The 25024-nt window shown below is 35.7% G+C and overlaps 1 protein-coding gene across 1 annotated transcript in view; it reads left to right on the plus strand.

The window, feature by feature from the left end:
- TMC1 (transmembrane channel like 1) overlaps window positions 1–25024 on the plus strand; it is a 378985-nt gene that overhangs the window by 262438 nt on the left and 91523 nt on the right. The window contains 3 exon segments of the mRNA XM_036856685.1: window positions 14844–14891; window positions 19375–19546; window positions 24416–24544. Coding sequence (XP_036712580.1) covers window positions 14844–14891; window positions 19375–19546; window positions 24416–24544 — 349 coding nt within the window.

Consider the following 25024-nt stretch of genomic DNA (forward strand, 5'->3'; position numbering starts at 1 on the left):
CAGGAAAGATGGGTTTATTGGGGATCAGCAGAGAATTGCAATTAGGGGTATGCAACCATGGTGAGCCATGTACAAGTCCCTGCATGGAAGGGAAGGAGAATGCTTTTTTAGAGAGGAGAGGAGGGAGGGATAAACTGGGAGATTGGGATTGAGATATGTACACTACTGTATATATAATAGATAACTAATAAGGATCTACTGTATAGCACAGGGAACTCTATGCAATACTCTGTAATGACCTATATGGGAAAAGAATCTAAAAAAGAGTGGATATATGTATATGTATAACTGATTCACTTTGCTGTGTACCTGAAACTAACACAACATTATAAATCAACTATGCTCCAATAAAAATTATTAAAAACAAAATAGGAAAGGAAATTGAAAGGGCTTTAGTAAGCCAAGAGTCCATGGCTTTTCACTGGCTGAGTCTGTGCTAGGAAAGGAATCTGTCTTCTTCCTGTTGTGCTCTGTTTTGGTCACAGGGTGTGAGAGCTCCCCCTTCTGGTCTCCCAACTCTATTTAACTGAGGTTTCTATTTATTCATTTTTTACAGGTAACAGCACCTATTGTTATAAATTCCATCCCCCATCCTCTGTTTACTTCACCGGGGCTGTAACTTCCTCTCTACCAATTCTAATTCTTTTTTAGAGATTCAGTTTAACTCTCAGAATTGTTCACAGGGAGCCTTCACCAATTTGTCAATTACGTGTAGAATTTTCTACCCAGTTAACAGTTCCCACAGGGGTTTCTGCTTGTAGGGTTTTGCTCTGGTAAGTTGCAGTTCTCTGTATTTGCCTGTCTCTGTCTCTAATTTGGGGGGAACAACAGTTTGCCCTGTGACCTCGATTCTCTGACAGATCTTAGAAGAGTTGTTGATTTTCAGTTTGTTAAGCTTTTTCTTGTTAGGATGGGAGTGATTTCCCATCTCTTTACATCTGGAGACTCAGTGTGAGTCTACCTCTTTTATGTACCTTGCTCTGACCATTTCAGTTCCCTGGGATGTTTCCTCTTTCTTAGCTCCTATTTTTGACATTAAGTATCAGGGTACTTACTTACATTCCACCTTACACCAACTATTTTATTTGTGCATAGCCTGTCTTCTAGCTAGACTGCACTTCCTGAAATGAAAGAAAAATATCTTATTTACTTTATGATTCCCCAGATTTCATTAGATTAATATAGAGTTGAGTGTCTTCTGTATACCAGACACTGCCACATACATTTTACTTATTTAATTATCACAACACTACTATGAAATTATTTGTTTTTACAATTTGTTGAAATGAAAGCTGATGTGGCCTGTGGTCATGCTTTTTGAAGTGGCAGAGCTAGGTTTTGAACTCAGGTCTGCCTGATTCTAAGAATGAGACAGTTCCGTCAGCTAAGCTACAAAGTCCTTCCTAGTACTTTGTCTCCATAGACAGTTGTTGTATTCTTGTTCATTGAGTGAATTAATGGATGAATTATCTGGACATTTCACTACTGTTCTCTTCTCTGTAAAGTGAGGATGATGGCAGGTACCTGACTTAAGAATGAAATAGTCAGCTGAGGTCTCTTAATTTGGTAACCAAAGGAAAGTAGAGTTAATTAACTGAAACTCTCTCTCATTACTTCTCCTTAAACTTCCAGAATGTCTCAGAGACATTTTTCTGAGCTCCATTGCAAGGTGGAACATTTTAGCCACTACTGAAGAAAGCACTAAACATTTTATGAGTTGACTCTTTCCTCCTAACGTTGTTGGCTAAGTTCTGGCTGCTTTATTCCTGTTTTTTCATGATGTTTTATAATCTAGGCCTTCTTTACAGGGACACAGGGGTATGTTTTATAACTGCAAGGGTCAAGCAAGTAAGAGTGTGCATGAGAGTCTAGGAGACATAGTGAAGCAGTAACCTCTTACTTTATGTAGCTTTTTTTTTTCCAAAAATTTCCCCCATTTTTTTGTCTCCCTAAATCTCAGTCTTAAAATAAAAAAAAATAAAAAACAGAACACAGCTTGCTTTTTAAAGTATTTTTAAAAGTAAATATGGTAAGTATTCATTTACCTTAATAATTTGGAAATACAGAAAATGTCTAAAGAAGAAGAAACTGACTTCTCACAATCTCATCATCCAGATATGGCTGCTAACATTTTGGCATATTTCATCTCAGCCTCCACCCCCTTTTTGCATAAGGCATTTATTTCAGATCACTTATATTCTGTAATATACTGAATTTTTATAATCTTTTTACATGATATGTCATAAACATTTCTGAATGTCATTAAAATACTTATAAATATTATTTCTAGTTAACAGATGCATAGTTAATTTATGTGACCATTCAAAACTGGTAATTCCATATGGAATCAACTTGAGGTGATTGAATATGAAACAAAAAAGAAAGACATGGGAGGCAGCCAAGGCTCTTGACTCATGTTTTTCTGTTTTTGCTTTTTCGTTTTTTTGTTTTTTTCCCCCCATGTGACTGGAAGAAAAGAAATCAACTTACAGAATTCTAGAACATTTAGCATGAATAGATTTCTCATTTGGTCAAGATGGAGTACAGATACTGAATTTACTCTCCTTTCTGAAACAAAAAATGGACAAAATATATGAAACAACAGTTTTCAAGACATTTCACCTCAGACAACAAAGGATAGAGACCTCTAAGAGGTGGAAAACAATTGAGGTGAACTCATGATTGCCCCAGCTGACTGTTTAGAGAGAGTCTCCTGGCCACGGTGCAGGGAGGTGGGAATATAAACAGAGACTAATGAGCTCTCTGAGTTGAGGAGATACAGCTTAGAGCCCAGGGAGACTAAGGCAGCTAAAATTCACAGGGAAGACTCCCAGAGAAGAGAAATCTGGACAGAAAGAGAGAGAGAGTTCTGGAGATCTGCACTGTTCCTACTGACTCTTCAACTGAATAATGATCCATGCATGCAAGTGGTTGGAGAAAGAACCCCCAAAAGGATTAGAGGGAGCAATCACTAGAGCCTGCACAGGTCTGGGAATAGTTCCTCTTTCCACCAGCAAGAATATTAAAACCTCAGAATTCATGCGATACCAGGTAGAGTACTCAGAAACGTTTTTCCTCAGCAATAGGGAAAAATTAGCCCTAGACCAAATGTTGTTCTAGTCCCACCTAACAGCTTAAAAGTGAGACTCTAAAGGATAAAACTGTTTTGAAATAACTTAAATGCATACCAGAACAAAACTGAAGAATATTTATAGGAATATAAAAATATTTAACACCCCAATAAGGAAAATTTTATAATATCTATTATGTAATCAAATATTATCATGAATACAAAGAAGCATAAAAATACACATAATTATAAGAAAAATAAACATAATTGCCCCATAAATGACACAGATGATATAATTAGTAGACAAACAGTTATTATAACTATGTTACACACATTCAAGAGGCTAATGGGAAAATTAAGTAGCATAGATGAAATTAAAAAGATAAAATTAAACTTCTACAGATAAAAACTACAGTGTCTGAGATGAAGCATATGCTGCATGGGATTAACATCAGATTAGATATTGCAAAAGAAAAGATTAGTGAACTTGAAAATATGTATGACAATAGTAGCACAAAGTCTGGAAGGGAAGAAATGGAAACATACTGGTGTAAGGTTTTACACTATACATGAAATGGTATATCACTTGAAGATAGACTATTATTAAGTACCACTTTACCCTAAATCAACCACTTAATATAGCATCAGAAAGAGTATAGATAGTAAGCCAAAGAGACAGTAAAGTAGAATCATTGGGAAAGTCAGTTCATCCAAAAGAAGGCTGAAAAGAGGAAAGCAAAAACAAAGAGATGGGACAAACAAAAATTAAATAGCAAGAGGATAGATTTAAGCCCAATTATGTAGATGTGCACATTAAATGTAAATGGTCTAAATACCCAAATTACCAGTTAGAAACTGTCAGATTAGATTCAAAAATCAAGATTCAACTATATGTTGTCTATGAGAAACTCACTTTCAGTATAAAGATACAAATAGGTTAACAGTAAAAAGGATGGAAAAAAAAAAGTCATATGAAACTAATCAAAAGAAAGCTGGAGTGACCATGTTAATATTGGTTGAGTTCTATTTCAGAACAAAGAATATTACCAGGAATAAAGAATGCCATTTCATACAGATAGGGGTAAATTTATCAAGAGGAAATGACAAATTTAAACATTTATATACCTAATAACAGAACTTCAAAATACATAAAGCAAATACTGATAGAACTGCAAGGAAAAATAGGCAAATTCATTATTATAGTCAGATTTCAGCACCCTTTTTTGTAATAATTGATAGAACAAGCAAAAAAATTAATAAGCATATAGAAGACCTCCACAACACTATCAACCATGTTGAACTAATTGAAATTTATATAACTCCACCTAAGAAAAACAGAATACACACTCTTTTCAAAGACGTATAAAACATCTAGCAAGATATGCCATATTCTAGGTCATAAAATAAATCTCAATATGTTTGAAGAGATTCAGATTATACAGAGTATATTCTCTGACTATAGTGAAATTAAATTAGAAATCAATAGCAAAAGATACCTGGAAAATCCCCCCAAATTTGGAAAGTAAATATCACACTTCTAAATAATCCTTGGGTCAAATAATAAATCAGAAGAGAAATTAGAAAGTGTTTTGAACTGAATTAAAATAAACACATAGCATTTCAAAATTTTTGAGAAGCAGCTAAAACAGTATTTAAAAGAAAATTTGTAGTATTATACACCTAGATTAGAAAAAAGGAAAGGCCTCAAATCAGTAATCCTAGTTTCTACTTTAAGAAACCAAAAAGAAAAGAAGAGTAAATAAAACTCAAAATAAGCAGAAGAAAGTAGGTAATAAGGGCTAAAGCTGAAATCAGTAGAAAACAAAAACAGTAGAGAAAATGACAGCAAAAACTTGTTCTTTGAGAAGATCAATAAAATTGATAAACCACTGGCCAGACTAATCAGGAATTTATCAAGAGGAAATAATTTTAATTAAACAGTTATTCACCTAGTAACAGAAGACAGAAATGAGGGAGGAGATATCACTACAAATTCTATAGATAATGAAGAATAATAAGGCAATATTATGAACAACGCATGACAATAAATTTGACAACTTAAGTAAATTGTACAAATTACTTGTATGATAGCCTGCTAAAGCTCACTCAAGAAGAAATAGATAACCTGAATAGAAATTGAATTTATTGTTTAAAACTGCCCCACAAGAATATATCAAGTTCTAATTGCTTCCCTGGAGAATTCTTTCAAATATTCAAGGAATCAGACAGACATTCTAAGAAAACCACAGACCAATGTATAAAAACAACAATCAGAAACTGAAATTTTACAAATATCATTTACAATCAGAAAAAAATTACAAAGTGCTTAGAAACAAATCTGATCAAAGTGGTGCAAGACCTGAACACTGAAAATTACAAAACATTGCTGAAAGGAATTAAAGAGGATCTAAATAAATGGATATACTCATTTGTGGATTGAAGATTCAATATTGTTATCAATTCTCCCCAAACTGATCTGTAGATTCAACACAATTCCAATCAATATCTTAGTTGGCTTTTACAATTTTTTTGCATAAATAGACAAGCTGATTCTAAAATGTATATAGAAATGCAAAGAACCTAGAAGAGGCTAAACATCTTTGTAAAAGAAGAAGAAACTTGGAAGACATATTTGCCCTCATGGTTCATTATGAAGCTATAGTAATTAAGACAGTGTATTGGCATAATGGCGGACAATCAAGAAAAGAAAGTTTCTAGGTCATGAGAGTTATGGTTCCTAAAAGAAGATGGCAGGCACGTATTAACTTTCCCCATTCCCTCAGGATGCCTCAAAGTAGTGGTTCCCAAAGCATGGTTTGAAAACTAGCAATATGATTAACATCACCTGGAAGCTTTTTAGAAAAGCCAATTATTGGGGCCACCTACTGAATCAGAATCTTTGTGGATGAGGCCCAGGAACCTGTGTTTTCATAAGCTCTCCAGGTGATTTCTGATGCACACTAAAGTTTTAGAAAGCACTGCCTAGGCCTCTCCCTGCTACAAATCCTCCAGGAATTGGGAGACAGGAGAAGAGGTTTGGAGACAGTGGCATAACTCAGTGTCACAGAGTGAAGAAGAAAACTGATGGCCTTTGACCATGGAATCCATTAAAACATACTCTCAATGCTGCCAGGCTGAGCTGATGAATAAAAAATAAGCTAATCTCATTTCTAGCCATCAGGCTATTGAAGATAATTGGGATTCAAGGTGGGCAATCAAGTTTACCAAGCACAGGCAGTTGGCACAATTTGTTGCTTGGAACTAACTTACTGTAAGTAGATGGTTGAGAATAATGCAGAGGCTATGAAGAGAAATCCAGGATTCTGAAATTTTCCTTAAGTCTTTTAAAATTCTCTTTCTCTCTGTCTCTCTCTCTCCCTCTCTTCCACACACACAAAAACACATACACACACATGCATTCACAGTGACATCTCGACACATGAGACAGCATGTGGAACTGAACAGTTCTGATGAATGTCTGAGTGATAAGATCACCTTCAAGAGCCAAGAGCTGAAAGTCTATTCTGGCTCAGTAAGACCTAGGAACTAGTTTCTTGGGGAATACTTGATTACGTTACGTAGGCCAAATAGCTTCTGACGTTACCACTAGAGCTTTAGTCCTGCCTTCAACTGCCTGAAGAATGTACTATATTGGATTAGGAAACTGAGCCTCATGTAGTCAGGTCCTGCTTTCTGGATTTAGGATGTGGCTTGTCTCAATAACCAAAGTAAGTCCATCTCACGGAAAGAAAAGGAAGGGATAATGGGGAGTTAAAAATGCAATGAGCACCTGAATTTATTTGTTGCTCTTTTAAAGGGGTCTCCTCTTCATCAGCATCAACTTTCTTTCCTACCTCCCACCTGGCTGTCATAGAACTAGGTTTAGATCTTAACGTTTAACTATTGCCCTTCCCTGTGGGACATAATGGTTACAATTGTCCTCCCAACCTTCTGGCATTTAATCAAGATAAAATTGATTACCTTTAACTGAAAACAAAAAATCACTTATAATCAGGATACTGATATATTAGCAGGGACAAGATCCCAACTTTTAGTGGACTTGGCAGACTGTCAGGTACTGTCTTAAGTACTCCCCACCCTACACCTCTATTTTTCTGTTGCCACACAGTCATAATAATTTGTCTTCTGGATGCCAGTTGCTTTTTGTTCAACTTAAACCTGTGTTACAAGTGCTTCTTCAATCGCTGCAATCAAAAGTTGCCTAGTGAGGTTGCCTATTGGCTTAGGCAGCATGACTTTCAACGCTGGTTGGCATCATAAACAGGCATGGTGAGGGGTAGCTAAGAGTATCAAGAAACAGAGTTTAGGGTAATATTTTATTCCTTGTCTTTATCTTTTGGTGATTAGTCTTTAACATAATCTCAGACTGAATACTTGGCAATTTTCCTACTTGCAGACTGCAAAATATCAAGGTAACAGTCAAAGTAGATGTGTCTTTCTGTCTTACTAGAATTTTAGGTGAAAGATGTCAAAATTTTGTGTTAAAGTATGTGTTAAAGCATTTGAACAATCCTTGTCGATTATTAAAACCTTTGCTATGTGCCAGGCACTATATTATGTACAATGCATGCATTTGTTATTACATTTAGTTCTCCTTGTATAATGGTTATTATTCCTTCCTTTCTCTAAGGCATAGAGAATTTAAATAAATTATCCAAAGTTATGGCATAAAATTGTGGCAGAGCCAAAACTCAAATATGATTTTGTCTGAGTTAAAAACTCAGGCTCTTTCTGCTAGAGCCAGCTGCCAACTTGAAAGTTCTGAGTTGTCTTTTCTAGTTCTAGGATATGAATGCAATAGTCTTAGGAACCCAAATGAACAAAAGTCCTTTTTTAGGACTAGGCCATATTTTTTCAGTACTAGGCCAGTCATGGAAATAAACTTTGTTCTTTTTTTTGGGCCACACTGCGCAGCTTGTGAGGTCTTAGTTCTCCAACCAGGGATTGAACCCGGGTCCACAGCAGTGAAAGTCCAAGTCTTAACCACTGGACCACCAGGGAATTCCCTAAACTTTGTTCTTTATGACCATGATCTTGAAGGAATTGGAATTAATCCAAATGGAATCAAGTAGTGAAACATGTTTATTTATATTGATTAGTCTCCTGCCTATTTCCAGAAATATTTGAAGAAATGTGACAAAAAGCGAATATCCCAAAATTCCCTAATGAGCATAATCTCATTCTCTTATGAACTCTAATAGATCTTTTGCTTGTATTTCTGTGATGGAACTTGCCACTATATCTTGTGTTATTGTTTCTAGTATTTGTCTACTTTCATCAAGGTGATCCTGAAGGCAGATACTCTTTGTATTAGGATTCTTCAGAGAAACAAACCAATAGGTTCGCTCTCTCTCACACGCACATTTAATTTCATGAGATTCACTTGTAAAAAGCATTACTCCAATTAACAAACCATATAGTGTTAATATGAGATAGAGATAGCTGAAGTGCTTCTGACTAATCTTTCAGATGTTAAATCTCCATCCTACCATTGTGGATTACTAACTAGAGTACTCAGATGTTAACCAGCTGCCCATAGGATATAAATCAACACATATACCACATTTTATGTGAGCTATTTCAATAAAATGACAGAGTACATACAAACTACTTAAGGGTTTTGTCTTATTGAATATTATAAATTGAGCCTGTGAGGAAAAAATTGGCATGGGTGGATAGGTGGTCACAGTGCTTATAAACTCCCGAGGACGTCTAGAATTCAGAATTACTTTTCATTAACTGAAGACAATGTTAGCTAATATCCCTAGTCAGTAGCAAATCCTATAAAGTGTCATTGTTCCTAAGCAGCTAAAGAACAGAAAAAAGAATGATTCTTTCTAGTCAATGACTTGCTTTTTCTTTTTTTTTAAGAAAAAATTAAATTCTCTCATCTTTACTCCTATTAATATTTTGTCAGAGAGACGAGTTCTAAATTTCAGAAAACAAATCCAAGTTCTAAGCTGCTCTCATTTTTTTTCTGCCTCTGTCTTCTGTTGCAGCTCTTCTCTCACCAATCAGCCTTCATCCTGACTCTGCCCCCACTGCCTTTTGTTCTTTAGAAGACACTCATTAACATTTGCTAATGTATGCTAATGAGAAGTAATTAGCATCTTCTCTGTGAACAAAAGCTGGTGTTAAGAAGGATGTGTAAAGACTGTACAGAGTTCGGCCAGCCTTGCTTCAAGCTTCTTTATGCTCTGAGGACAATTGTCTGCTTTCAGTTGTTTCACAGTTCTTGTGTTTTTTGTTTGTTTTGTTTAGTTTGTTTACCCGTGAATCCTGACAACCCTTCTTCTTCATGATTGGGAATATTACAGAAATGCTGCGGGGGACAGAAAGATTCCTTTTGGTTCTAAGCAATCCAAGGATGTATAAGCATAGCCGCCAAGGGTTTATAGCACACTATTTTCATCGGGTTAGTAGCCACAAAAACTCACACAAGGGAACGTATTTTCATTTCAGCACACTTATTTACAGTGGTTGCCCTTTATGGCGGTAATTGCAATGTGAGAGCACACACTCTGAATATATATTAAGACAACAGGGTTAAATAAGAAATGTCCTTTCCCCCAAAATAATCTGAATGCAAAGAAAGACTCACCACTTACTTTTTTGTAACCACAGAGAGCTCTAAATGCCCTTGTAAATAGCTATTTATTTACTGAATATGTGTAGTTTAAAAAAAGTCAACCCTCCAAACCACATAGAATAAGAGTTGTTTTTGTTCTTTCTGTAGACCAGTGGTGTCAAGAAATATCTAATTGCAGTTTCTCACAAATACTCCTGTATATAATTTACCATTTGAAGGACTATGCTTCATCATTTCATATTTGCTCTTGTGGCTCAGGAGTGGTAGAATTTGGAAACATACCAGCTACCCATTTCATTCAGCCTGTTTAATTTTAATTTCATGTACCATAAAAACAGAAGGAAAAAGTGCCACACTATTCGGTGTGCATCCCCTTCCCCTCTTCTTATGTGTATAAAAAAAATTTATTTTCATTGTGAAAGGATAGAAGGGGAATCTTTATTTTGAGTGAATTTTCTATTTTTCTTTTTGTTAGTCTCTCTGGAACCTCGTAGTAAAACGTGTTTCTCCACAGACTTCATTCTCTTCCTGTATTCCTCAATGCAACTACAATATGTTATATTGTGTTTTTAATAAAGCAGGCATCAGCAGCTATTTATTCTCTGCTTCTTAAGGACCAAAGAACCTCAAAAATAAATATTATCTAAAAGGAAAAACATTAGAGAATGACAGCTACTATTTTTTTTTTTTTTGCCTGCCCTGTCTCCTTCTTTGGTGAGTCTTACCAAAAACAAAAATTATTATTCTTTTTTGTAATTTTATAACCACAGTGATTTAAAATAACTATTTAGTATCTCAAAAGTATCATAATGTTTGAAAATATGACCAGCCTTTTGGCATTTTTTATACAAGTTTCCATCAGAGTGTTCTTGAACATATGTGCCCCATGGTTTTTTTTAATGGTCTTAAGGAAGACCTTATGGTTTTAAGGTTTTTAATGGTATTAAGGAAAGGTGCTGGCACCTGCAGAAAGAATATCAGCCTAGGTCTGTCACATTAAACCTTTCCCCCAGATACCTTGTTTATATTTAAGTGTAATGATCTCATTCTGTTATTTCCACTCCTGAGGATTTTTTAAATGTCTTATAGTTTACAGGTTCATTAAGGTATTTGATTGATATAAGAGCTAAATAATTATTCTTTTTACTCATTGGCTTCCAAAATATCATGCTCAATTCCATCATTTGAAGGACTTGGGATTGTTATAAACAAATGTCATGAATATCTTCTTATCTGACCTAAAAGTAGCAAAAATAAAAGGAGCTGCTGATTTAAATTGAATCAGATTTTATGTCCTGGGTAGATATTTGAGAGGAAGAAGAATCACATTCCATCATTTTTGTTCACTTTCACAGAGAGTGGCTTGTGTTCCTTACTTAACACCCACCAATAATAGTGTTTTCATAAATGAATGGAAGCCCAGTGCTGTGCCATTCTCTACAGGGGAAATGATACTTCAATATGGTTTGGTGACTCCATCTATTCAAATTAAACTCCTGAACTTCAACTGTTCCTACCTAAGCTATTCTCCCTAGAGCCTCCTATCTCCTTTTCTTGAAACCCCACCCGCTGCTGCCCAGGCCAAAAACCTTGGGATTGTCCTTGATTCTTCTCTTCCTCCCATATTCCACATTATACCACATACTGATGACATGGGTTCTTCAGCTAAGATTTGGAAATGTGCTTGTTATGGCATAGATTAATATCTGTCTCAGGGCAGTTTATTCTGAGGTGAAAGGTACCTCATTTATTTTTTATTTATTTTTTCTTAGGTAATACAATTCAAATTTAATTAATGAGCAGTTTCTACCATTTCACAAGAGAACATGAAAGTATGTGTATATGCACAGTTTTGATAATGGCAGTGCCTTTTTTAAAATATCAAAGTTAGTTTACTTCCCCTTATTGTATATAAATTTTCACATCATTTTTCATTTTTCCATTTTTTAAAAGGTTATACTCCATTTATAGTTATTATAAAATATTGGCTACATTCCCTGGAAATGTACCCCATTTTATATGCGAGGAGATGATGTTGACATTTCCTCACACACAAAGGAACCCTAAAAAGAAACACACTAGTACGTTGCTAATAAACATAATTAGTACATTGCTGGTATAACCCAAGTAAACTTGAGTTTAGGTATGAGTTATAAAGTCATTCTTTTGCATCAAATAGCGAGACTCCTTAAGGACGGTTATTTCCTTCTACAGTTTACAAACTCCTACTCCAGAGCACTTTGCTCTGTAGACCCTTGTAAATGCACAATAAATGCTAATTGAATAAATGATTTTCAGTTTCCAAAGTAATGACCTGGTGCTACAATAATCCCTTCAAAAACTAGAGGAACAGGCAATATCATTAAACTCTTCCTGCCACTGGGCCACTCTGATACATAAAATACTTTCAGTACTATAGATTGAAAAAGAAAGCCTGGAACAACATCCACTTTTCTGAACGATTCCAATGCCTCTGAAATGTGACATTTTGCTGTTGTTTCCTTTTACTGTTTTTAATTACTGTGTCTATTTGCATGAAATGAGGATCTGGGTTGCCTAGGAGTTCATCTGCTCCTATTGCATATTCCTGTCTTAAATAAGCGTACTTCAGTGCAGTTTTGCTTGTTGCCTTCAACATTTAGACAGGAAACCACTCCCCCCGCTTCACTGTCCTCCCATCACTCCCCAGGAGAGAGGTTATTTTTAAAGTACATAATCAATAGGCTTTGGGAAGCATCCAGAACATGAGGGGGTCATATGACTGGGAGCAAGCTACTAAGGACTGCTGAGAGAAGGGATGGCAATAGGCCGTGCCGAAAATTGTCTGAGAAGGGAAAGACAGTCTGTAACTCTCATTTAAGTGTTCTGAGTTATTCTTTTGCACAGGCTTTTGTCTGGGAGGGGCTTCTTACCTTGGTTCTTCAGCATCGCTTTGAGTTGCAGGAGATGCAGATCAGCACTGACAGTTGCTTTTCAGACCAAATAGTGTTCCATTAAAATTAAGCTTGGTCTGAGGCTCTTGATGGAGTCTTCAGTCTCCTGGTCAGGGTGCTGCTGTTTAGTTCTTGATGCTGATGATGCCTTTGCTGAGGGTTTGAATCAATAATAAACCAATTATGATCACAGTAACTGTAAAAACAACTGTTCCGTGGCCCCTGACTCAGCTGCCAGACAAAAGGAACGCTGTTGAATAAAGAAGGCACCTACTGAAAATGTGCAGATGATAATGCACAGATGAGTATCACTGTTGGAAGGTCACCTGAAGAGGAGTGAAGGGGCTATTTCTGCAATACTCTCCATTACATCACTCGGAAACCAAAGCTCTTTTTTCTTCTTTACTTGCAACCACAGGGCTATCTCCCCTTATGGATTTTTAGGTTTTATTTAATGGCCATTTATAACTATCCTTCCTGTGCCTGAAAAGATGACCTATGACTCCAGCCCTGCTTTTTCTCTCCCCTGGTTGTCAGAGGAAATTGATTTCTTGCTCATCTCCTTGGCTTGGGACATTTCATTCTGCTGCTTTTGTTTAATATACGATCCTTCGTAAAGATTTGCTTGTATTTCTGTTTGTTTAGTATTTTCCTCCATTTCATTATTTAACTTTATTTAATCATGTCTAGTGAGTTGATTATTACAAATCATTATAGCATTTTACGTGAATTTTTGCTTTGGCTATGCATGGTGCAAAAGAGGCTGTGTGTCAGACTTTGCTATTTGTCCTCAGCTGTTTCTATATTATGCACGCTGATCAGACCTTGCTCTAAGGCTAATCTTATATCATTAAGATGTCTTCCTAAGTGAATTCTTCTTTGGCTGAAGAAACTTGGTGGCAGCATTAATTGCAAATAAAGACCATGGCCTATTGTTGAATGTAAAATATCTTCTGAGAAGTGTCTGCCTTCACTACTGCGAACTCTCAGTAGTGACATAAAGACCTTTGTCCTGTGCAGATCCACTTACAACCGGTGACAGAAGGCATATGTCCACTCCGAACAAAAGAACACTTATTTTCATATTCTATGGCTGATGTTGAGTGCATATCCTAAAAATTTTTACGCAGATGCTGTTTAAAGGCAAAAAGTGCTTTTACAATAATCGTCTTTGTGAATGGAATTTAAACTCTGAATGTGCTGCCTTTTCAATATGCCTGTCAAGTTCTGAATAATAACCTTTGACAGTGCTGAGCAGAAACAAAACCAGAGGTTGTTTCCTCTGTTCACAGCAACATCGTTTGTTATCTTTGCTTTTTTGGACTTATGCCCATCCACCTTAAATAAAAATATGTAAATTAATATTTTAAATGAGTTACTAGACTCATGGTTTAAAGAAATAGTCTACTGTAATTTTTACCATGGCAATTTGCAGATCTTTGTCTCTGGCTGACTCAACCTGTGATGAATGGACAGTAGTTGACAAGGGGAAAAAATCTGCCAATTAATATATTTTCCTATATTTTACTGTACCATTAAAATTTTATAAAACCTTTATATGCCTTTATAAAATGGAGCAAATCTAAAAACAAGATGCTGAGGATGAGGTGAGGAATAGACAGAAGAAGTGTTCTTTGTCTTGGAAAGAACTGTAGAATCACCTGTCTCCACATAGTCAAGGTAAATCATATATGGGAAAATTTAAGCTGTCTGCATATAATACCTATAGAAATAATTGAAATAGGAAATATCAGGTTTTAAGCATTTTTGAAAGATTCTTTGACACTGGGTACCTGGTCATAATGAAATATTGTCTATTTTAATAACTTTATTTATTTATAATAACCAAGTGCACAAACCGTGCATGTGGATATAGCTTTGCCAACAATTCCTCTTACCATAGAATGAAATGACCCAACACACCCTAAGTCTGCTTATTGCAGTACAGAATTTATTTTGGTTGAAGTTATTTTGAATTGAGTTGACAGGTTTATGATTGATATGTTTTGCAAATTGTTGAAGACGATGAAGCAGAGAAGTCCTTGCACAGCACTGTATAAGATATTGTAGCTGTATATCTTTAATAAACAATGCTTATTTTGACAAGTTTATTGAAAAAATTTATTAACTGCACAAAAAACTTTACAATGAAAATAATAACAGTAAAAACCAGTTATTAACAATTGTACCATCATTTAAAGAATTGCTATATTTTTTCTTTCTTTGACAGTGCAAATCCAAGTGGAGGAAAAAGAAGATGATACTGAGGAAAGTTCAAGTAAGTGGGGATGGACATATCCCCACTTGGGATATGTTTCCTGTGGAATAGCAGCGAATTCAGGGGATTCATCCTCTTATCTTGTGGGAATATGCTACCATATGCAAGCAGAGGAGCATGTGTGGATGACTTTCGATGGTCTCACAAAAGAGATCAACTCCATCAAACAGAATCTCTACTCGAGATTCCATTCAATTGGCACACACACATTCCACCCAATTTATAATTTACTCATGATTAAGTAGATGGTAGTTCAGAAGAAATTTGCTTTTTTATTTCTTTACTATTTTCCCCCGTGAAAATCTTTGTCCTAAAAGCTTTTCTCTAAGGCTGGATCTATTACAATATAACAGATTGACCTTTTTGACTGAACTGATCAGGTGGTTCAATAAAAATGAAAAAACCTGTTCTTTTGTACTGAATTCATGGGTATTTTGTTGGAATTGCTCTGTTGTTTTTACTTTGAGTAGGTTCAGCTCAAGCGCTGTGACCCCTTTCCAGGCATGCAGACCCCTCATGGACTAGAACAGAGAAAGATCATTATATGCGCAAAAGTTTTGAGTTTACCAAAACTGAAAGAGCAGCATCTCAAGAAGAGTTCAATTAGAGAATACATCAACACTGTCAATTAAAAACCTGAGCCCAACAGGACAGCCAGTGAATATTCATGATGACAGTTGTTTTCATTAATTTGGTCCATTTTACATGAAAACAGCCCAGAGTCTCACATAGATCCTAGATGCTATGACTTGACTACTGTCGGGGAGGAAAAGTAATTTTTTCTCTACCCTCCTGAGTTCTTAGCTGATACCCCTATAATATAAGACAGTTTAACAAGAAAAAACCCAAAACAAACCAGAAGTTTATTAACACATACACCTCATGTATACATGGGAGATATCCAGGAAAAATGAGTAACTGTGAGGTGGCTTAAAATTTAGATTTGAACACCATCTAAAGAGGGAAGAGGGAGGGGCATGTAGGTCTCTTGGGAGAGAATAAATAAGTTTTAGGAGAATAGATGGGAAGTAGGATAGTTTATGATAAAGTGTGTCTGCATGTGGTGTTGACCTATAGTCTCCTCTTGTGTGATAATAGTCAATCTTCCTTGGGGATGAAACTCCTGGGGAGGGGATATATGACAGTTGAGCTCCTTTTGGAGACTCTGTCTTTAAGCAGATAAGAGAAGTTCAGAGAAAGTCTCTTCCTGCATTTGCTGTTTTTCAAGTGCTACAGCTCAAAATAGTCAATACACCAAAGGGGCATATTTTGGGGTGGTGTATTCAGAATGCCTTTTTTTTTTTTTTTTTTTTTTTTAAATGTTTATCACAAGGAACATTAGCTTTTTTTTTTTTTTAATTTTATTTATTTATTTATTTATTTATGGCTGCGTTGGGTCTTCGTTTCTGTGCGAGGGCTTTCTCTAGTTGCGGCAAGTAGGGGCCACTCTTCATCGCGGTGCGCGGGCCGCTCACTGTCGCGGCCTCTCTTGTTGCGGAGCACAGACTCCAGACGCTCAGGCTCAGCAATTGTGGCTCACGGGCCTAGTCGCTCCGTGGCACGTGGGATCTTCCCAGACCAGGGCTCGAACCCGTGTCCCCTGCATTGGCAGGCAGATTCTCAACCACTGCTCCCCCAGGGAAGCCCCAGAATGCCTTTTTTTTTTTTTTTTAATTTTGTAATTTATTATTTATTTATTTATTTTTAAATTTTTGGCTGTGTTGGGTCTTCGTTTCTGTGTGAGGGCTTTCTCCAGTTGCGGCGAGTGGGGGCCACTCTTCATCGCGGTGCGCGGGCGTCTCACTATCGCGGCCTCTCTTGTTGCGGAGCACAGGCTCCAGACGCTCAGGCTCAGTAGTTGTGGCTCACGGGCCCAGTTGCTCCGCGGCATGTGGGATCTTCCCAGACCAGGGCTCGAACCCGTGTCCCCTGCATTGGCAGGCAGATTCTCAACCACTGCGCCACCAGGGAAGCCCCCAGAATGCCTTTTTGACGTGGTATATTTTGCTACCCTTCAAAACTGAACCAAGCCCATTCCAAAAGGTAATGTATGGAAATCCACATTTAGTAGGCAACTGTAACACATTCCTTTTTTAAGAACTTGAATATTTGGAAACTAGTTAAAGCACTAAATATAGCCTTTTTGTCCTAAGTGCTAAAATATAAATATAATAATACACTTTTCATTCATGGTCAAACTCTGCAAGCTTAATAGTTTAGCCTTAATATGAAATATACTAAAATGCAGGGTAGTAAGTGGCTGCTAGAGTTTTCGAGCTATTTGCGGGTGAAATTGTTTCTCAGTTCCTATGAGGCTCTGTTCTTTCTATAATTAGTGACTAAAATGAATAATAAAGGCTGGGTAAATTTTCGGAATGCCAGAGTGGGGTTCAAATAACATACAACGTTTGCCACAGTATTTATGGAATGGAAAATGGAAATTCAATTCTTGGTTTTGATGACAAAATATAGTTTTCCAAACCCGGTTAGAAAAGTTACTCTCCTGTTAGTCAAACTTTAGTAATAATGGTAATATTTAGATCTTAGATTTGAAATACCAATAAAAAAATTTTGATAAGTAATGTTAAAAAGATAACAAAAAAACAAAAAGATTTTAAAAGATAAAATAATGACACACACATATGTAAAAATGAAAACATTTAACTAATAAATGAGGAATCTGGTGAGGCATTTATAGCAGTTACCAGTAAAAGGAAAATTCAAACAACAGATATATTTATAGATCAGGAATATTGAAATGATTGTGCACATAAGGCATGACTGTTTTGGGGATTTTTTCTTTTCTTTTTCGGTGGTGGAAGGTTGTCTCTGTGTTGAACAGAGTTCACTTGCTTGTCTATAGACAAGAACTCTTTTGCATTGCTATCTAGTTATCCATAACTTACAAAGTTACAAAATAGTTTCCATAGAATCAGAATCAGGTAACACAGAAGGGTATGGTGCAGACAATTCATAGTTTTCCATTAAAGCACAAATTTTTCCCTAAGTAGCTTCTATTTAAGAAGATAGTGATAATAATGAGTAATATTTGTTTTTTTGTAATAAACATCAGAAGTTGACTCTAAATATCAGAAGTTAAAAAACAAAAGTGAAAGTGAAGTAGGATGTATGTCATAAACAGTGAAGGAAGGAACTGAATTCTCCCTCTACTCTTTACCTGGAAGCTTCCGAAGAAGTTATGGACATATGAGGCATTAATTGTTAGTTGATGAATAAAATAAAATAATGTCATTTCTCTCAGTTTTGTATTAAATTTACAAGTTATTTATATCTATTTCTAATCAAAAAGATAAAATGATCAAAGGTATTTACTATCAATTTCATTTAAGAAAGAGGAAGAAATATTTAGGCAAAAGAAGAAATATTTGAAGTCAAGAATGAGAATAATTTTACATAAAATAGGTAAGCAACAAGGATTTACTGTGTAACACAGGGAACTGTATTCAAGATCTTGTAAAAACCTGTAAAGGGAAATAATCTGAAAAATATATATATGTATGTATAATTGAATTACTTGCTGTATACCTGAAACTAACACAGTATTGTAAATCAACTATATTTCAATTTTTTTAAAAAAGTAAAAAAAAAAAAAAAAAAAGAATGAGAATAATTTGGATTAGGAGGAATGTCAAGGCATACATTAATTTCTTCAAAATTATTCTGGTTTGTAGCATTTCCTTGTCATTCTTATTCTTTGTTCTGAGATAGAAGTAGCATTAGCACATAGTGGTTAAACATTCAACCCTTATGTGTTGAATTGGTAACCTACAAACTTGGTCTGAGAGATCATGGTGTGATATTAAACTCCAACTCATCTAGTTACCCAAGTAAATGAAGGCTGGAATTATAAGCATTATTAGAATTTGGGGATCGACACTGACATATGAGTAGATAAACCACAAGAAATGAGAATTTAGATAACTGTATTTATTTATTTTAAATTTATTTATTTATTTATTGGCTGTGTTGGGTCTTCGTTACGGGCTTTCTCCAGTTGCGGCGAGTGGGGGCTACTCTTCGCTGAGGTGCGCAGGCTTCTCGTTGCGGTGGCTTCTCTTTGTTGCAGAGCATGGGCTCTAGGCATCTGGGCTTCAGTAGTTGTGGCATGCGGGCTCAGTTGTTGTGGCTCGCGGGCTCTAGAGCACAGGCTCAGTAGTTGTGGTGCAAGGGCTTAGTTGCTCTGTGGTATGTAGGGTCTTCCCAGACCAGGGCTCGAACCTGTGTCCCCTGCATTGACAGGCGGACTCTCGACCACTGCGCCACCAGGGAAGTCCCTAGATAAATGTAATTAAATGGCAGGCTATGAAATATATATGGCATGGTGCATCTTATCTTGACATGGAGAATTGCTGGATTATGGTCTCAGATGTGTGACAATGATAATTAAAAAGTAAGAATACATTTGGTAGCGGGAGAGCACTTTTCTGATACTGCTCACTGAAGCATTAACTGCTGTGTTTAGGTGAAGAGGAAGAGGAGGAGGAAGACAAACTACCTCGAAGAGAGAGCATGAGACCAAAGAGGAAACGGACCAGAGATGTTATCAATGAAGATGACCCAGAACCTGAACCAGAGGATGAAGAAACGAGGAAGGCCAGAGAAAAAGAGAGAAGGAGGAGGCTGAGGAGAGGAGCGTAAGTTAGTTCTTATCTGAAATTGTTTCTCATTCAGAAGTGACTGATGCTGAAAGAAGACCACTCCCTTTAGGCACTCCCTGGCCTTAAAATTGGTAATTAAAACTACTTTCAGAAAAACAGGCTTAATCTGCCATTTTACTCCACTTAGTTAAATGTATTTTGATATTAAAATAGAATTTTAAAATGAATATATATTAAGAATGGACTTATGAGAAATTCCCTTATGAGAGATCTAAATTGTCATAGGTCATTAACATATTTAGTTAATTTAAATATTTTAAAGTTATCCCATTAGTTAAGTGCATCGTTACTGAAGTTAAGTGAAAAACTCCTAAACAATGAACCCAAATCACTTATCTTACAGAGCAGGGGTTGGCCAACTATGGTTAATTCCAACCCAAGGGCTAAGAATGGTTCTTACAGTTTTAATAAAACTGTAATTTAAAAAAAACCAAAGAGGAATATGGGACAGAGCTGTATATAGCTTCCAAAGTCTAAAATATTAACTATCTGTCCCTTTACAGAGGATTGAGATTGTCATTTCCTTTTTAATATAACCCTGTGTCTTTCAGTTCTACCAGGCCAACGTTTTCCTGAGTGCTGTCTTTGTGTAGAAAAATATATTAAATGCTGTTTAGGAAAAATTCAAGAAAATAATTTTCTGGTCTTTGCTTTCTGGAAAATTGCAGATGGCAGGCAGGCAGGAAAAGTGTGCATGTAAAACACATTTACTAATAGAAAACCTAGACCCCTTGGAAAGGATTTAAGAGAATAGCTCCTCTGCCACCCCAGGTGGGGCATGGGAAATCACCATGAGGTGATGGGATCTCCTCTGAGACAGTCCTAGGACTTTAAATGGTGAGGAACTTTCCAAGATAGCCTCCCAAGATGACACATTGCAGTATTCAATAACAAGCTATTATTTTCCTCTTCATAAGTAATTGTAATTAAATACAACTATGTGAACATTTTGTCAGGTAGAGAAGCTTAGCATTAATAGACAATGGTTCCTTTTAAAATAAGAGTAACCCTACCCATTTCTTCATTATATTTTTGTTGATTTGAGTTTTTAAATCTCTCTCTTCCTCTCTTTCTCTTCTTCCTTTTTTTCCTTCTCCTCCCCAAGTTCCTCCTCTTTCTTCTCTTTGAATACTAAGACATCACCTGCTTTACGTTTTGACTCTGGCATTTTTTATGTCTATCGTCTTTTCGAGTATTTTTATGCTTTGTTCTTTTCAAAAACAAAACACCCTTTTAAGTTCCATGTCTTATTGTGATTGTTATTGCTATTATTATGTAGTAATATTTCCTACTAGCAAAGCTTATGCTTTCTGACAGTGGTATTTCATTGAGAAAACATCACCAATAGACATATGCATGATATAGGTTGTGTTCCTCTCCACTTGTGCCTCAGAGATGTCCTTTTTAAAACATGACTTGGGTGGGAATTCCTCTGCTCTCCTGGTCTGTTCAAGGCCCTCATGTCAGTGCTCAGCCTCTAGAAATAGGACCATGTGAATCAACTGGGTCTTGGCCCCTGTTACTTGGGGCAATCTTGTCCCTGTGAAAGTGTCTGTCCTTAGCTGATCCTACTCTCATCCTGATTCTGAGAAGCCAGAAGCACCCCTGGCTCCCTCCCTCCCCACTTCTCCACAGAGCCAAACTTGACTAAAATGAATTTTGTCTCCATAGGTTTTGCAAATTATATTATTACTGCCACAATTTGTACAACTATTCTAAATAGTGTCATAAATTATTTGTGATGATTGACAGTTCTGATCTCTATTTCAGGATCCACTTTCTATTGTTCATTTTGAAGATAAGCACCTTTTTTTTTTTTTTTAAAGAAAATGTATTAGCAAATATATTTTGAGAAAGATTAGAAGGCAAATCAGGGCACATTTATTTAGGTTAATTAATTCCTGATCTTCTTTTATTTAAATGTTCAATTGAAACACCTTAGGAAATTTCCCTTGCACTGACAAAACATTTGAAACCAACTAAATCCAAGGTTGTAATGTTAACTGTCTTTGGAGATGGTTAAAAAACACTGCCTCGTTTGGCATTTTGGAGTATTTCTAATAATATTACAGGCTTTTCTTGACCCAGTTTTAAGTCAATAAGTAATATGTTCATAGCACTGAGAAATTCAGCACGTTATACCTCCTTTTTCCTAACAACTGTTGTTTAAATAAATCAAACCTAAGATAGAAAGCCATTCTTACACAGATTAGCCCTAAATTTTAGAAGATAAAAGCATGTCAGTGCTATGCCCTTTTAATATGATTAGCACTTTCTTTGAGTGGTTCCTAGAAAAGCAGTTTCCCTGTAATACCATGTTTTAATTATACATTATTATATTTTAATTTTGCAAAAAATGTAATATTTTAATTACCTGCATATTTGAAGGTAACTTAGCCGGCAACAACTATACCTTGTAGCACAGCATGATCTTCCTGGAGCAATCAACAATTAACAACAAAGACTTTAAAAATATACCAGTCTAAGATCATTTAGTGTAGGAATAAATGTCTTTCCATAACATTCTAATCTTGGAAGACATTGTTATATTTTAGTATATTTGATGGTAATCCTGTCATCCAGAAAAACTCTGTACATAAACATTTATTCAATAAATATTTATCCAGTTCCACTTCTGTGGAAGATAATTTGCTAATTTCTTTGGAAGATATGGATATGAATATGCAATTGCCTGCATTCTCTAGAAATTCATAATATAGTAAGGGAGAGGCCACTTAGACACAAATTATTATGAAATAAGACAGTATAAATGTGCCAGAGAAGTACAAAGTGATTTAGAGTCTTAGAGAAAAGTATTCTCATAGGGATAATCAGAAAAGGGTATTGAAGACATTTCATATCATTTTTGAAGGAATCATAGAATTTGAATATGTTAAACATACAAAGTACTGGGTTTAAGATAGAAGGAAACTACATAATTAATGTTAGGAATGTAGAGAAATGTAGAGAAATAAGCTTTAGTTACATGGTAAATCCAAACATCAAATAGATCATTCTTTCATTCTTTGTGAGTATTTTATTATGGTTGTACAGCACCATAGGATTTTATATAATAAACATCAAATAATTAAAATAGAAACAACCTAATGGCAATCAGAGTTGTATCTTAGTGGAGGGTATTTCCATAGTTCTCTCGAACCAGGATTACTATTCTAAGCAAAATGTCTGCATCGGTCAAAAAAACCCAAACTATCAATGACAAGTGTATTTTAGAGCGTTAATTTAAATTTTTGTTTCAGTAATCATGACCTGATTAAAAACTCTGGTTTGGTAGGAAAGAAAGGAGATTGCGAAGTCATTTTATAAGGTGGGCTGTAAAATTATGGGTATGTCCTCCTATTATTCAGCTGAAACTTTCAAAAACATCTTTTGCCATAGCCCTACTCTGTGTGGTCATAAGTTTAGTGAACAACAAAATATGTTTCTACTAACACTGAGTCAGATTACACTTTTTTTGTCAGTCAGGGTCTAGTTAGGAGAAAGAAACTCCAACAGTTAATTGAAGAGAGAGTATTTAATAAGAGGACTGTTTAGTAGATATAAATAATTGCTAACTAGGTTACTGGAAAGGTGAAAGAGAACATGAAGTATCATGGTGACAGCAACTATAGGAAGCAAATAGCATACTAGGGGCTGGAGGAACAACGGAAAGAGGTTGGAATTAAAACTTAAAAGCATAGAGGAGAGACGCACGGAGCTGAAACTATTGCAGAGGTGGGCAATGCTCAAGTGGTGCTGGTGTCTATGGGGAGAATGATGAAGCCGGTTCTGCTAGTGTTGGAAAAGTCGGCAAACTAGTTTCACCTGCAGCTATGGGAAGGCCCTGCAGCTCTTGGGGTGAAGAAGCATCACTAAAGAGTAGATATCACCACAGGAAGCAAACAGGAAACCAAAGGGAAGACCAAGTCCCTTCTTAGTGTCTTCTACGGGCAGCCGAAAAATGAGCCAACTGACAAACCAGAAATGTACCCTACAGAGTCACAGCCACAGCATCACAATATTAAGTATAGAGGGTAAATTTGAAGTTAAGTAACAACAGCTCATAACTGAAACAATCTATTACCAAAAAAAACAGATCTCTGCAATAGGGCATTACATTCCTCAATTTAAAAATCATGTTGTTCATGTTTAGATTTTGTTTTCTTTGAGTTTTGGACCCTTTGATATTTTTGCACTACTAGGAACACAGAAGAGAAAAGATACATCTCATTTGCTCAGTAAGAAACTAAATTCCTTTGAAGGCCTCTTCAAAGGATTCACTTCTACCAAATATACTTCAAGTTGAATTTTATCAATTGAAGTTTTGAGTTTAATTAACAGATTAAGTTACCTTTGAGGAATAGATTTTTAAATTTTTTCCTATTTCAGTTTTTCTCTTTCTCTCGAGACAGGGCTAACAAATTTTTTAAGGGCACTTCAAAGACATGCTCACCAAAATTGACAACCTTGTTGAAAAATAAAGTTTTTAAATGAAATGTAGAATTGGTGGGGGAAGGTGTACAGGGGAACAAAGAAGAGAGGAAAATATATTGATAGATCTGTAACTGTCTCCACACATTTTCTAGTTCTGAGAATTTGAGACTATGGACATAAAATGGTTTCAGTACTTCAGAATGTAAACACTGTTGTTTAAAGTTATAGTATTTCCAGAAATCCTGCATCAGTGTTCAGATACAAGCACTAAGGCTTGTGGATCTCAGCACACACCATATATAGCCAAGTTGCTATACATTGATCATCTGAGTATCTGATAGCATTCTTTAAGTTTGGAAGTCAAGCAAAACTTAACTTTACTAAAGGAGGTATTTTTTTTTTTTTCTTAAGGGAAGAAGAAGAAGAAATTGATGAAGAGGAATTGGAAAGATTGAAGGCAGAGTTAGATGAGAATAGACAAATGATTGCTGCTGTCAAATGCAAGCCTTGGAAAATGGAGAAGAAAATTGAAGTTCTCAAGTATGATGCCACTTTTCAAAATTAGAAACATTTTCCCTGCTATTGATCTCCCAAATTCTCTGAGTATTACCTATATATCATAGATAATACTATATGTGATACATCATATATATAATACTCATTATATACAATTTTCATGGTCATATATACATATATAACATATATGTTACCTATCATATAGTTAACATATCATATATCATATATGTACATATACATATTCTATATCATATCACTAGAGAGGCTGGGCTAATGATTATAAAAAAAACAATCATGATTAAATTCATTATTTGGAGTCTTACAACCTCAGATCACTTTTAATCATTTGTTCCTTGAACTGAGAATTTCCTTAGTTTAATACATTCATTAGTATCTCTCTGAAAGAGATAATATATTTGAATTTTACAAGTTTGTTGGACTGCACACTCTAGTTTCTCTGCAGGGTTCCAGCCTCAAATGATATATTCATGTGACAGCTCTTAT

The sequence above is a fragment of the Balaenoptera musculus genome, chromosome 6 (genome assembly GCF_009873245.2).
Source record: "Balaenoptera musculus isolate JJ_BM4_2016_0621 chromosome 6, mBalMus1.pri.v3, whole genome shotgun sequence".
In the NCBI taxonomy this organism is placed as follows: Eukaryota; Metazoa; Chordata; class Mammalia; order Artiodactyla; family Balaenopteridae; genus Balaenoptera; species Balaenoptera musculus.